General features: G+C 39.3%; 1 protein-coding gene across 1 annotated transcript in view; it reads left to right on the forward strand.

Annotated features, from left to right (window-relative positions):
* The first annotated feature begins 885 nt into the window (after window positions 1-885).
* The window catches only part of rorb (RAR-related orphan receptor B), a 259,117-nt gene continuing 244,029 nt past the window's right edge, over window positions 886-15,973 (forward strand). Inside the window, exon 1 of the mRNA XM_078567181.1 lies at window positions 886-1,135. Coding sequence (XP_078423307.1) covers window positions 1,129-1,135 — 7 coding nt within the window. The 5' untranslated portion in view covers window positions 886-1,128. The remainder of the gene's footprint in view (window positions 1,136-15,973) is intronic.

A 15,973-nucleotide genomic window follows, 5' to 3' on the forward strand; every position in this document is an offset into this window, starting at 1 on the left:
ACCTTATCTGTAATTAAATAAAAATGCAGTGTTCCCAATATACATGCGAAAATATAACCATGTTATTATAAGGAAATATAATTTCTATCGATGATCCATTTTAACAGTCATAGTTTTTATAATATTTTCATTTCGACATTTGCAGTTTCTTTCTAATGTAGTTATATTGCCTCATCTGGTTACATGCAAATTTGGATCCATGCCCGTATTCAAAGCTCCATTATTTAAATATAATTTAATTCCAATATTTTCACTTCGTAGTCTTCTAGTTGTTTAATGTTGTCTCTAGTTTATCCACCAATATGAAGAATTAAGTTTAGTTCCTACTTGGTGCACTTCATATGTTATCATGTTGTGAGGACACAGGTGCACTAAAACACCTGCCATTCCAACTATTTAAATCAAGTCCCAAGGCAGTTGCACGTCACACGCTAACAACTGCAAACCCATTTAATTATTTCTCAGTTTTGCAAACCGAAGGATTAAGTAAACTAATAGTTTGAAAAGATAACGTCCTTTTTTGGACTCTTATAGCCTGGATTGGAAGTTTTTGATCATTTATATTACACAACTAGTGAAAGGACTGAACAATGTCTTTATTAGTTAGAATAAAACGCCTTTAAAATGTGTTCAAAATAAATAATAGTTATAATAAACTGAATATCCAAGCGTGGGCATGACGAAATAATTTGCTAAATTGTTATTGTTGTTTAAGGTTACCTTGATGAAAATAATTCTGTTGCAAGAGGGGTCTTTTATATTCAATGTTATTTATTTACTGTCGATTTTCCCTGTGTGCTCTTGGCAATGATTGGCGGACGATGGTCAGTAGGAGGAGCTGGAAGTGACAGAATAGTCCTGGCTGCTATAAGAAGCCTCACTCTCTCCTGGTGCCAGTGAAATTCACATACGGATGAACGGCGCAGATGTCATGTGAAAGGCCACATGCTCCATTCAGACTCAGAGCGCTAACGGAACAGTAATAACAGACTGAAGGGAAGAATCAGCAATGGTGGGAGAGCAACCTACTGACAGTCTGCTTGTCGCCTTCTAGCCGTCGCTTCTTTTCTCGCGGAGGATTGGGTTTTGATATATATTCATGATCGTTTTGCATTTGAAGTCGCCACCATGCGAGGTAAGAGATCGCCTGGAAGCTGCTGGGCAAATGTTTGTGACAGCTGAGAGATATGGGGGATGGAGGAGGGCGACCACGCAATATACAGCGACTTTAGGGAAGGGGGATTGTGGGGTTGGGGGTGCGTGTGAATCTACATTTAAAAATGTCTCTTGCATGGACGGTTACTTCAAACTTTTATTTCCTGGCTTTTCGGTGCCATGATCTGAGCGGCTGCGCTCTCGATACGTGTTTTTCTGTAAACATAAACTTTGATGCTCGCTGATAATGTGCTCAATTTTATCTGAGATCTGCCGAGTCCAGCAGGCGGGAGCTGGACAAGCTGTCACATCAGTTTTGTTTACTACAGTAGGTTACTTTTGAACGAACCTAGTGCAAGGCTTCCAGGCATCCTTACAGCGCCTTTCACTCTTTAGCCTGTTAGAGCAGCATTTGCTGTATTCTCCCTCTCTCTCTCTGAGCAATGAACTTTATGCAATCTCAGCTTTGAGGTCTGTTTCAATTGCTGCCAGATGAGAGAAAATTCACTTTTATAATGAAATTATGTCAGCCGATACATTTGGCAGCTTGGATCCAATTGTAAACACAACTGAATAGTATAGGGTGGATGCATCAAAGTAGCAGATGGTAAACATATCGCGATGGGTGTTTTGGTTTGTTGGCATGTGTCGGTGTGCCTTTATTTCTTTTTTGGTAACACAGTCGGCGAACTTTTATATAAATACCCAATCCGCTGCCTCCACACTGAATTGTAGCACCTTGTGTTTCAATGGACGGTCAAGTACAGAAGATGTTGTTGGGCCCTCGATAGTGTGTTAAAGGTGCTGGTAGGGGCTGTGGACACAATCAGTCGGTGTCATGTGTTCCACTGACCTACTTCTATCCGCCAAGATGCTGCTGTAAGCCGGTGTCCCCAAAACAAACAAAAAATAGCAATCCAACCTCTTCACACATTATATACACACAGACGCATCGCACTCGGCTCAGCCCCGGCTCTAGTCGTGTATGTCCTGTCATGTGGATCGGATCAGAGCTTTATCGCCAACAGTATATTAGCAGTATTTAAAATACTATCAGCAAAGTGTGTTATTTGAACAAGGGTATCGTGGTTACAGAAAGAGAAGCCAACAGCACTAAGATCAGTTTGCATTTGTCGTCATATGGGCTATGTCCTTAGAGCGAGAGATACAAGTATCTCCAGTGTTAACTATTGTCATAAACTGCATCGGAGTACATTTGTGTTAAGTTACGAGGCTCGGAATGGGTAGGGGACATGTAGTCATAATCTGATACACGCCATCTGCATTTGGATCAAGGCTACATTGCAAGAAGACTAGTTATTTTGTAATTTGCAATCGTTTTTTTTCCTTAATAACTACAAGCAGCAACTTGGGTCTGGTCTGTGTGGCGAGATAAACCTATCTGTCTCGCAGCCGTATCTGCTGCGCTTCGCTTTTTCCGTATGAAGCTTGTTCCTTTTCAAGTTGTGTTGATTTACTGTATTATTAAAATACACGCAATACCGATACATCACGCCTTCAAATATGTGTTTCTAAAATTTGAAAGTTTGTGTTTTTTTTGCTAATGTGTTAATTTTTCAGGTGTTCGCTTATCTGTTCGTTTTTGAGGTTTTCACACTGCTTATCTTTCCTGTTACCAACATACTATGTATATGCAGGCGATTAGAATTAATCTTCTCGTTAGTTTTTCTATATTTAAAATCGAGTACAAGTCAAGAAAATGGACACCTTTGAGTGGTACCTAAAGTGATATTGGTGATATTTAAAAACTTTTTACAATAGGGAAAAATATTGCTGATTAATGAGTTAACTTTTTTGTCAATGATTTAACAGCAAATTCGGCAAATAACAAAATCAGTCAATCAATGCGTGCACCTTTTAGTTAAATGTTTAATTTGGACTATGAGAAGTGTCCTTCCATTTTAATTCATTTGTAAATGAAAGCAAAAAACTAATACTTGCAAATTAAAATTGCCTTGCTTATAGAAAATACAATAGAAAAGTGCAACAAAACACAAAAAATGACATTCAACTTTAAAATGGTAGTTGTGACTCCAAAGTGAATTTGGCCAACAATTTGTGTGCAGTACTTCAGTACACAATTGTACTGTTCCGTGTGTTGTGGCAATAAGATGTTTATGAACTGATTGTGCCATTTGATCACAAAAGATTATGTCCCCGCTAAAGTAAAGGAGCAAGCAAACCTCCAAGTTGATTCTTTTAACAGCATTTGGCAGCAGTTTTTTTTTGCTGAACAGCTCGGATAATTAGCAGAAAATGTGGCGTCGAAGCCAGATGTGCTATATATCAACTTGCACCAGAGGCAGTAAAGAAATGAAATGAACAAGCATATAATGAGTGTGTTTGGGGGTTGCAGGCGCAAGGTGTGTGGGGGGTGGGTGGGTGTCAGTGATATGACCAGCAAAATCAAGATGACAGCAAAATGTGAAATAATGATCTCTTCAATTACACCCCAGCTTCATTAAATGGCTTTTGGCTCCTTTTTTGTAGCACTAACAGTTAAAAGGCAGTCAGGTCATAACTCTCAACAATTTTTCATATTTCATTTTGTGAAAGTGACATTCCAATGACATAATGTGCCCCCATTATAACATGCATGGGTGTCAAAGACTGTATTATAATGGTGGTAGGGTGTAGTGGCAAAAGTGATAACATCACTATGTGAAAGTGGTTTTCAAAAAAAAATTCAAAGTGGTGAAGGAGGCAATGATCGAACTGATTTTAAAAGATGTGATAAGCCTACAATAAGAAGTGAAGGTAGAGTAAAGGCCAATGTCCTCCACAATAAAAGAGAAAAATCAGATCCCAATTATAATCTGCTGAAAGAAGGTTCTGAACCCAATAACAGAGGAGTGAGAGAGGACAGTTTCAGTAATGAAAAGAAAAAGGGCCATATTCCCAGTCAATAGAAAATGAGGAAAAGGGTATTCGCATCTCTAATGGAAAGTCGGAAGAGAATGACCTGAAAAAAGGGGCAAATTTGAGAAGCCAATAACCCCAATGATAAGGCAGCAGAAAAAAGGTTATGAGTTCACTAATAGACTTGCACTATTAGAAGAAATAGAAGGTATTATAGGTAATCTACTGTCATTTCTTCCTACACTCATGGAGTCGTGGGAGATAATGCAGGAGTAACATTTGATAATTGCTGTGAGAAAGTAATCATTAACAAAGTGGAGTCCTTTCATTATTAGACCATTTTGCCAGTTTAATGAATGGTATTAACCACACTACTTTCGAGCATGCTTGTTAAATAAAACAAATTCAAATTGTAATGGAAAGGACATTTAGACCAAAAATGTGCTATCAGGAGATAAAACAGTCAGAGGGAGGGCAAGATATCATAAAACAGGTGTGAAAAGGCTGAAGAAATAGTTCATTGTCAGGGTTATTCACATGTTAATATATCCAGGGTTCTAATGATTGAGTAAATTGCTTCAAGACCAGCAGTGTTTGCTTATTAAACCCAGGTTAGCCATGGCTGACAGAAAACAGTATGATACTGAATGGGCTCTGTTATGGCATCATTCTGCAAAATTATTAGAAATTGAATATTTTTCAAACTTCTATGACTATCACTAGATTATGTGAATAACGATGCTTCACAGCAGTTAAGGTAACTATCACAAGGCTACATTTATTTTTCCTTTTCACGACAATGCAGTAATTTTGGATGCTAGGCGGGAACATAAGTTAAAATAGTGGATGAGTAAAGTGGATTTGACATCTAAATGGAACATCAGCTTCATGAAGTGAAATAATGGACATCATTGCCCAACCCCTAGCTTCTGCAGTTTTACCCATTTTTTTTCTTTGTTTTGGAGTCTCTCTCTCATGGTCTTGCTCCACACTGGTTGTCCATCCCACATGTACAAACTCAACTCCTCTGTAGATTATTGCTCATTCCCTACACTCCTCCTGCTCCACGATTGGTAACAATTATTCAGCATCCTCTGGAATTTTCTCTTCAAATCACTTCACCTTGTTAAATCCCTCCCTGGTTTTAGAGGTCATCTAGCATCACCTTTTTGTACTTGTCCCGCCTCCTCCTAAATTATTCTTTTTTGTTTTGTATTCAGTATCCACCTTTTGCATCTTAGGTTCTCTGAAACATGTCCTATTATGTGAAGATCAATAAATATATTATAGATGTTTCATGATTCGCCCCACCCTAGAGAAGCCTGTGACCTTTTTATGAATTACTCATAAGGAAAGCCTGAATTGACTGCTTATTACCTCTTGAATAAAAGCCATTGCTTTAAAAACATATTGGGAATGTATATTTTAAAAATAGACTTGCATTTATATAGCTCCTGCCATAACTACTGGATGCCCCAAATCACTTTACAAACAATGAAGTACTTTGAGGTGTTGTCACTGTTGTATCTTTCCATGTAAAACCTAACATAATGTATACCTTATTTCTCACTCCCTTGCCCTCTCCATAATTAAATAGCATCTGCACTTGTTAAATCCAGATTAATGTAGGTTTGTTTTATGTGCATCCACTTGGTGGATTCATGAAGTTTCATTGTAGATTTTTTATGCAGTTTGATTATACCTTATTCAATTCAAGATTAAGATTTTTCTTATAGGAATAAAACTTTGCATTAATCTGGCTTTCATTTTAAATGCTTTCACAAATTATGAAATGGTTTCAATCGGGCTGATTATGGCTGCATTGCTATTAGAATCTCAGTTCTTGATTTGGAAGATACATGTAATTGCACATGTCAAATAAATCCTGAATGTGCACACCATCTTGTGCATTAATGCCTAATTTACCTACAACACAGGTTCCACTAAATGATGTAGGCAAAAATCAGTGTGTCTGAGTAAAATGGAACATGAACATTCTAATAAATTTAATATAACTGTTTATCAGTAAAGCATTAAAAGAAATCTCTCATGAGTGTCACGATCACTGTACTACCTCTTTATTATGCAATAGAACTTCCATCGTCCTCAAAGAATTATCACCTCTCGTCAAATGATAATAAACAAAACAGTTGGTCTCTGAAACATAATGAACATGCACTTTTGAATCTAATCAACCAGGAAAAGGAACAGTTAATGACCTAGGGCTGACACTTGTTCTGATCAGGAGCCATTTGGAAGTTAAAAAATTGTTTTAAATTAGATGACAAAATATATTCAATGTATATACTGCATGAAAGCACTATGACAAAAACTCTGGTTAAATGACAAAATAAGCAGCAAATGTGAAGTGCCTCTCAGTTGTGTTACAGGCTTCAAACACTTCAGCCTAGCTTTCCTATTTGCAAAACCGATCTATAACAGACATTTCTAGTGTTTTCACAGAATATTTTATGAAATCTAAATCATTGTTAGGGAATGTTTGCTCCTGGAGACAGTTAATAAATGTGCAATCCATTCTGTATGTTTGTCAAGCGATTTGCAAAATAGATATTCACTGACACAGTAACAACTAAAAGTGAACATTTAGTGGACTGCAAAATCTTCCTTGCCTCTTGCATTTTCAATTAGTTTTAACCAGTTTTCTATAGGAGCCTACTATACTTACATTTTGTAGCATCTATTACAAACGCCCAAATACCAAACAAATGAGTCATTTCTTGAACTAAATTTTGGATTGCTACAACTGAAAAGTTACAAAGTTCAGTGGTGCAGCATGTTGGTGCCTCAATGTGTAGCGCCACAGAGTGGAGCAATGTGAATTTGCACTGGTGATCAACTGTACCTTGAGTTTTCAATCTCGGGTGGGTTGCTGTTGGTGCTAGCACTAGGCAGGGCAACACTTCCTCACAAGGAAAGGAAAATAAGGATCACAGCATTTGTGATCTGACAGGATCATAGCATTTATAGCAGCATTGGGAAAAGACCTGGAACCAGGTCATCTGCCAGGACACTCATTTACAGCATTACTCAAAGATTATAGAAAAAGAAATACAACAAGTTGACAAAAGAGTGATTTGTATCACCACTAGAAAGAGAATTCTTAATTTTCAATATCCATTTAGAGAGGAAATCAAAAATTCCAGCAATAATTAATAATTTGCCTACGAGGTAAATGCACATTTTTACTTGATCTCTCAACCTTCCTGCTTTTTAGAAAGGTTTAGCAATTGTCATGCTGCAGACTTTATCAAATGGCCAACATGCTACCTTCTTGGAATAGAAAAAACTATTAATATTTGGTAGCCTGGAATTGACACTCCTTTATGGCCATGACTTCATAAATTATTTGTTCACTGGTCAGCCTGTGAGATAATCTTTTACAGCCCTGTCTGCTCTGGGGATATTCCCTGTTTATCTGCTGAAGTGATGATGTCTGCACGACAGTGAGTTTCAACATGACCGCAGGCAATTCATTTAAGTATTGATTGTCTTGGAACTTAATTGTCTTTATAAATATTCATTATAGTCTCTAGAGCATATATTTATAATCCTTTGTTACCCTAGTTAACAGAAATTGTAAAACATTTACTATGTTACTTTTATTGCATTCAGTGTACAGGTAAAATGATGGTGAGTGACAACTGTTATTTTGTTGGTGGTTAACAAGGCATCAGTTTAAAAATAAAAACAAAGCGCTGGAAAAACTCAGCAGGTCTGGCAGCATCTGTGGAGAGAGACAGAGTTAACGTTTCAAGTCCAATATGACTCTTCTTTGGATCATTTTGAAAAATGTTTACAATAATGTCCACACCAAAAAAGAGACTTTCTTGTGCTTTCATGTACAATAATATAAAACAATCTTTTTCTTTTTAAGCTATCTTCACCTTCTACATGTCCTTTCACTGACATACAGCACTGCCTGACTCGTACATAGTTGATAAATAGTCCGCTCTGAGAACCATACTCCTCCTCCCGAGTTGGCTGATCTTGCTCTTGCACTTTGCAAAAAGACATTTGCCTCAAATCTTTCTGATGAAGCACTCAATATACAGTGATGAGCATGTTTTTTTTTAAGAAGTGTCCTACCTCCTGACTCTCCTTTTTAATGCCATCTCTGCCACTCTTTAAACATTTCTGAGGTTGTGAAATATTTCATTAAAACATGTTGGTCCCAAATATAACAGGTTTTCCGTATGTTTCTGTAAATGTTAACTAAACTATAAAATGATCATGCTACCTGTGAAATGTAACTTTTCCAGATTTCCCATTGAAATTAATATAAATCTCCCCTCACTAACCCTACCCATGGCCTGAATTTTTATCCTCGAGGCAGGTAGTGGAAGTCAGGATAACTCCCAGCTCAGCACATCCACCTCAGGAGAAAGTGCCTACAAATGCAGAATCTTCATTGCCAAGGAGGGGGTCAGGTTCGGCTGGAGTTGGGCTAGCTGACCTCGGGAAGAAGTTCAGAGGCAGCCACAGGGCTGGCTGGTGTGGCAGCGAGCTGTTTTATAAGCCCGTCTTGGTGCTGTGGGACTTCACCCCAATTAAAATAAACGCAAAAACAGGCTCACACTCCCTCACTCCCAAACAATCCTCATGCTCCAATGCCAAGCTAATGCACTCCACCCGTCCTCAATGGCCTCTCATGCCCCCAATGCCATGCTATGCCCCTCTATCTATCCCCTATGGTCCCAAATATCCCTATACTAAGCAATAGAACTCCACCCACCCTCTGGCCCCTCATGCCTCCTATGCCAAGCTATGGCACTTTCATGCCTATTGACCACTATACACTGCAAAGAACAAATGAACCTTATAGTGACAGTAGGATGTGTTTTTTTTCAAAGCAGCTTTAAGTCATTAATTCATTTCTTTACAGTTTTTAAAGTCATTTCATGACAAGGCAGTGAAGGTGCCAATCATCTAGGCACTTTAAAGTATCAATATCAGAAACTATAAACCCTTAACCACTTAGCCTTGTGTAAATAAACATTGTGAAATTGACCACAAAGATCAGAGAGCCAGAGCTGTCAATCAAGCAATAATTTCTCTGGGGTGTAGCTGTATCAAGGAGAGTAATGGATGTATGGGCTTTGAGCCAAGCATATACTGGCTTGCCTGAGAGCCCAGACATCCATTACTCTTGTTGAAACAGCTGCACCCCAGAAAAACATTGCTTGATTCTCGTCTCTAGCTCTCTGATCTCTGAGGTCAACATGTTAAGTGGGTTCATGGGTTTATGGTTTCTGTTACTGGCACTTCTAAGTATCAATCACCATTTAGACCCTTTAATTGCCTTGTAGTGAAATGGCCATTTTCAATCATAGTGGAAAGGAATGAATGAATTGCTTTTAGTTTTACACATCCTACTGCTGCTATAGGGTTCATTGGTTCTATACAATATATAGTATGTCAATGGATATGATAGTGCCATAGTTTAGCAATGGGGCATGAGGAAGTCCTTTGGAATTGCCCTTCTCTAAAGGTTCCCTCATGCAGACTAGCATTCATGACTCCTCTTGAGAGGCCATGAACCACGGCGCTTTAAAAACTTGGCCTGACTCCGTGAAAATCGTGGAGGAGTAGGAAATGCCTATCTCCACAATGAATCGAGCCAGGGTGGGTGTGCTGAATGCAGGCTTATAACAGGAACCAGACTGCACCCTCTAAAGGCACTCCGGAAATCAAACAGCCTGGGAATGGGGTCAGGAATCCCAGAATTGGGAACTGCCTGCCATTTTTTTTTTAAATGGCTCCCGAGTCATCCTGATTCAGTGAAAATTCAGCCCCATACGTCTGAACCTTCATGTTGGAACAGTATCAGTATGGCCTGAATTTTTCAATTGGTGGGGTTTCCCTTCCTCCCCACCCCCAACTCTGTCAACTCCGCAGTGTCCCGCAGCCATTCCACGCTCGAATGAGCATCAACTGGCTGCAGGCGGGACTCCTGTCCCGCGCTCGGTAGGAAGTCCTGCCTTAGAGCTGCCGGCCAATTTGATTGGCCAGCAGCTCTCCAGTCTCTGCAGCAGCAAGAGCTGCAATGGACTGAAGAGGAACTTCAGCAAGATGCCTGAGTCTAAGTCCTGGGACCAAAGGGCAAGTTAAGTTTGTTTTAAGGGGTCCCAGTTAAGGAAGGCCTGGGGGGAGGGGAGGGGGGGGGGAGGGGGGAGGTGGTGGGGGGTGGTGAAGTTGTGGGTCCAAAGGGGGCGACTCCCACCTAAGATCTAAGCCAGTTCATTTTGGGCGCCAACCCCCCCCCTGCAGTCCCCTCAACCCAGCGCACAGTGAATCCTCTGGCCAACCTAAAAATTGAAGCTGGGTGGGAATTTTAAGGTAAAAGCAAAAAACTGTGGATGCTGGAAATCCAAAACAAAAACAAAAATACTTGGAAAAACTCAGCAGGTCTGGCAGCATCTGCGGATAGGAGCACAGTTAATGTTTCGAGTCCGAATGACCCTTCAACAGAACTAAGTAAAAATAGAAGAGAAGTGAAATATAATCTGGTTTAAGGGGGGGGTGGGGGGGTGGTGGGACAAGAAGAGCTGGATAGAGGGCCAGTGATAGGTGGAGATAACCAAAAGATGTCACAGACAAAAGGACAAAGAGGTGTTGAAGGTGGTGATAGTATCTAAAGGAATGTGCTAATTAAGGGTAGAAAGCAGGACGAGCAAGGTACAGATAGCTCTAGTGGGGGTGAGGTGGGGGGAAGGGATCGAAATAGGCTAAAAGGTAGAGATAAAACAATGGATGGAAATACATTTAAAAATAATGGAAGTAGGTGGGAAAAGAAAAATCTTAAGGGCCTCAATTGGGGCAAGGGCAGGCATCCCATCCAAGGCCTTCACCGCCCCAACATAAAATCATTGAGGCCGGGGTGAGTGGGATCCCAGAAGGAATCCTGTTCCTTGAATTTCACACCCTTCCACCCGCCCCCCCCCCCCCTGCCCCTGCCTAAAAACCTGCTGGCAGGCAACATGAAATTCAGGCCTATGACATTTCCATTTCACTAGCTGTATGTGGTTGGATGAAAATTGCAAACCAATGTTTATTATGCAGAGCTGAAGTACAGTTTTATACTGCTGACTCATATCCAGTAAAAGCCTCATTGATGTCATGCTGCCCTCACTTTAACTCCCAGTGGAAGAATTGGATTTATACCTGGGCTCCTCAACTGAGAACCTGATGTATCAACTTAATTACTAGTTACCTTACTCTAGATGTGAAATGTGTTGGGTGATGTGGAAACTAAGGATGAATGAACTGATTTGGTGAAACAAATGTAACACAGTAAAGTAGTAGGGTTGCCAATTCTCCAGGATTGACCTTGAGTGTCCGGGAATTAACGATTAATCTGAATGCTGTTCCCAGCAACTCAGGAGAAAAATCATAGATGCACTTGACAGAATTGTGTATCTTTTTTTTAATCATTTCATTTTCTTTGAACAATTTTGTTTTATTAGTTAGATATAAAAATAATGACAAAAGGCTGACTGACTGATCGGGTGACTGGCGGTCGGAGGTCATGTGATGAGATCTCCAGCAATAGGCTGAGTTGGCAATCCTAGGTAATACCCAATTTATTGGAGCTGAGGGTTTTATATAACACTGGTGTCAGTGTACCATATTGGTAGGTAGATCACAATTACTGTGTCGTAATGACCATTGTGCATAAAGTATACTTACCTCTTCACGTTTCCCTCTCCATGAAATTCTGCCCACACAGCTAATAATGTAAAATTCACTGGATTTGTGGATGAATAAATAGCCATTCAGTAACAAAACTTCCCTCTTATTAAGTTGACTATTACTGTAAATGCAGCTCTTTCAGCAACAGAACTGTCTAACTGTACATGTAATATGGTCTACTGCTATGATAACGGTCTCAGCTGAGGTTCTGTTAAAGTCAATCAAATTTACCTTTTCATAAGATTGACTTCAACATATGCAATATTCAGTTGTAACATACAGATTACCACATCCCATGACACCATTTCAAATTAATTTTAGCCTATAACAACACATTGCAGAAATTCCAAACTCTAATTGTTTAGGTAGTCCCAGGAAGGGTCTCTAGTATCATCAAAATGTCCCTAATATAATCTTTGTACATCTACATCTGTGTAAAACTGGGGAGATGCACTCTGATCAAAGGGTTGGGGATATGCACTCAAGGGGTAAAGAGGATAGGAGATTACATTTCAAATGTACCCCTTGAGAGGATCTTGAGACAGGCTTGCTCCCATTGCAACTGATGAGAAGAGAAATGACAATGTTCCACGAATTTCTAGAATTAAGAAATGTTACAATATGTCTATTTCTTTCCTGTTGGTTTGCATCACACTGGAATTTATTTGCCTGGATCTCCCTGGCTTGTTTCAGATGTGAAGTTTATTAATCCTAATGAGGGGCTGCATGTTTTGACAGTGAGCCGAGTATTTGCTTCTACAACTACATTGCTCGTCACCACATGTTAGATATAAATAAACCTAGGAATACTGCAAAATAAAACTGTATTATATCAGCTCTATAATCCAGTAATTATGTCAAAAGTCCACTCGCTGATGGCATTTTATTCTCAGTATGAGTCTAAATATTGAGGTAATGATTTAATTTGCATTTACACTCCATGGGGATAATTTAGAATAGGCGCAGCTGACATGGAGCAAAACAATTTGGGCACATGCAGTCCTTTTTCTAAAATGTTGTCACGCCTTTGCTGACCGAGCCAAACTAACATACAATAGTAATGTATAGCTGTAAAAATTATAAACAGTACGTCCTGAAATTTTCCAATGCCAAATCATACCCCGATGTTGTCAGCCTGGCTCATTTGGTGGAACTTCCCTTTCAGACCCAAAGGTCATGGGTACAAGTCCCCACACAGGACTTAAGTATACGTCCCCATTGCTGAATATATCAGAGGTGCTGCCTTTGCAGAAAATGCTAAACATACTCCCTTGGCAGCATGCAAAGATGTGCTGGTCAAATATTGCTCCCTCAACCAATATCATTCAAAAAAAGCACAGTTGATCACTCATTTTATTGCTGTCTGAGATTTCTAATGATGTATGGCTATGTTTGCTCAAATGTAAACAAAAATCTTCTGAATTCCAAACACACTCATTGCATGAACTATTGACATGACAATGTATTGCTTATATTTTTTCAATCAGGTGAGGTGTATTTTATTTTCCACTGAGTAATCATGTAAGTTAGGAAGTTCTGCAGTTCATACAAAACAAAAGTATTGCAGATTATTTAAAATATATTTTTAAGCTGTTCAAGTAGTATTTTTCCTTGACGAGATCAGTTTTGATACAGAAAGCAAAGCTTTCCTTTCTTCAGGTGGCATTAACTTTTGGTGTTTCATGAGTTTGATTTCTAACTTTCAATGAGTTTTTGACAGGTTCAGATGGAAAATGTGTATTACCTCTCAAAGATTTTTTTTGTTGTTTCATTTCAGTTATGTGACTATTACTCCAGCCTTTCAATCAGTCAAATGCTTATAAGGGGATCAAAGTTTTCAAGTTAAAATTGAGTATATTTATCCATTCTCAAATTCTTCGGGGCCTCTCTGAGCAACAAGTGCTCACATGCAAGTTTAATTTATCATGAAAAATAAATGCTGCTGATCTTTCAAACTTCTTGATTAGACACTGTTTAAAGATTAACATCCTCTTTCTCCATTTAGCAGTGAGTCTGTCACAAATTAACAACTTTTGGTTTCCTCATTGTTTATCAGGGTAAAGGATAGAAGGTTTATTTAACAGACTTAGAAAGGATACAAACTAAATGCACTTTGTAGGTCTCCCTTTTATTAATCTTTTTTTCACACTCCTCTTCCTAATCCCTATATTATAGCCCAGAAACTGCTAGCACCACCCCATATAGGGGACAGCAATGTCAGGAGTTGACTACAACACACACTTGCCATATGTTTCCTGACCTAACAAAATTACTGGAAGGTGAAAATAGACTGCTAATGCATTCAGTCATGTGGAACATCAGTTAAGGGGCCAACTTGTATATTTAAGGAGTACTCTCTGCACCATAGTAATAGTACTGGTATGGGAGGAGACAAAGGAAGAGGCTTAACAGAGGAAAGTCAAATATTTATGTAATATAAAACAAATATTTATATAGTGTATATAATTAAAAGAAAAAAATGCTGGGAATACTCAGCAGGTCAGTTAGCATTTGTGAAGTGAAACAGATTTAACACTTTGGGTAGATGATGACTCCATCAGAACTGAGGAAAGATGAAAATGTAATAGGTTTTGAGCAAGTGAAAGGCGGTATTGGGGGTGGCAGGAAGGATTCAAGGGAAGATCTGTGATGGTGTGGATCAGGAGAAATTAAATGAGACGAAGCTTCATGGTAATGGGTAAAGTAAAACATATTTCCATATTGCTTTTCAAGCTCAAATGACCCTGAGTGCTTTGCAAGCAATGAAGTAGCTTCAAAGTGTAATGCAGGCATTACAAGGTCTCACAAGCGGTAAATGACCAGCTACAGTAATCTATTTTTGAAAGAGCTGCTTGCGAGATAGATAACAGTTGGCCAGAACTCGAAGAGAACTTAACTTCTCTCCTCTACTTCAAATAATAACATCTCATTAGGACAATAATACCTCTAACAATGCAGTACTGCACTGTAGTGTTCACCTAAGTTATGTGCTTGTGCCCTGAGTAGGGTTTGAACCTACAAACTCTGACTCTAGATTTTTGGCCACTTTATAGAAACTGCATTCAGTGCTCCATTTAGTGCTGCACTTTGCAGAAAAGGTTTAATAAAAGCCATATTGAAACGTCCAAAATGTTGGATGGCACATTTTGATGTATCAAGTCTCATAATTTCACTGTACATTGTCTCCAGTGCCAAGCACAACTACCAGCTAATGTTAGTAAAAATGCACCTGAGGAGGCTAGAAACAAAGCAGGCACTGCCAAAGCTGTGCCATCTATTTCAGGAAGATTTCTGTACTTTACAACATCCATGTAGCACAGCCAGAGGCCATCAAAGTCAGCATAGCTTGCAGTTTTTATGCATCTTGCTGCTCCCAGGCTGACAGATACATCAAGGAGTTTCCAGATGCATTATTCAGCAGACCTGCTGACTTTTTCACTGACCCAAAGACTAACAGCAGCAATATGAGAGAACATGCAGCCTACAGAACTGCCAGCCTTTCCAGAATCCCTAGGATAATCATCTGTGCCCATGTTGCCATTCAAGTCCCTGTGCGTGATGCTAAATTCTTGATCCAAAAGGGATTTTTCTATACATGACATGCAGCTACTATTATGGAACCATGCAGGGCAATTCCTGCTTCTTCACTGCTGCGTACCCTGCCCCCCCCCGCCCAATGCTCTTGCCTTCATTTTAAGGCAATTTTCTTGTGCCATCCTTATTTGGGGGGGAAAAAGTAACAATGGAAGGATGTCATCAGGCTACTGTTAGCAGCCCTGAGTCATGTCACCTAGTACACAGTCGCAATGGAGCTCATGTTACAATTACTATCAAACATAGCATTGCCTTGAAGCAACACATGTCTGGACCAATCAGAATGAACCTTAGCTTTCCAATTTTTTTTTACTGTAACATGCAGATACAGCAAGCAATTAAGATAAATGGTATGTTGACCTCTTTATTACAAGTGGATTTGAGTATAGGAGTAAAGATGTCTTACTGCAATTGTATAGAGCCTTGGGGAGACCACACCTGGAGTATTGTGTGCAGTTTTGGTCTCCTTACCTAAGGAAAGATATTTGTGCCATAAAGGAAGTGCAATGAAGGTTCACTAAATTAATTCCTGGATGGAGGGATTGAGCTATGAGGAAAGATTAAATAGACTGGGCCTTTATTCTCTGGAGTTTAGAAGGAGAGATGATCTCCTTCAAACAAACAAAATTCTTAC

This window comes from Cetorhinus maximus, chromosome 2, assembly GCF_964194155.1.
Source record: "Cetorhinus maximus chromosome 2, sCetMax3.hap1.1, whole genome shotgun sequence".
Taxonomy (NCBI): Eukaryota; Metazoa; Chordata; class Chondrichthyes; order Lamniformes; family Cetorhinidae; genus Cetorhinus; species Cetorhinus maximus.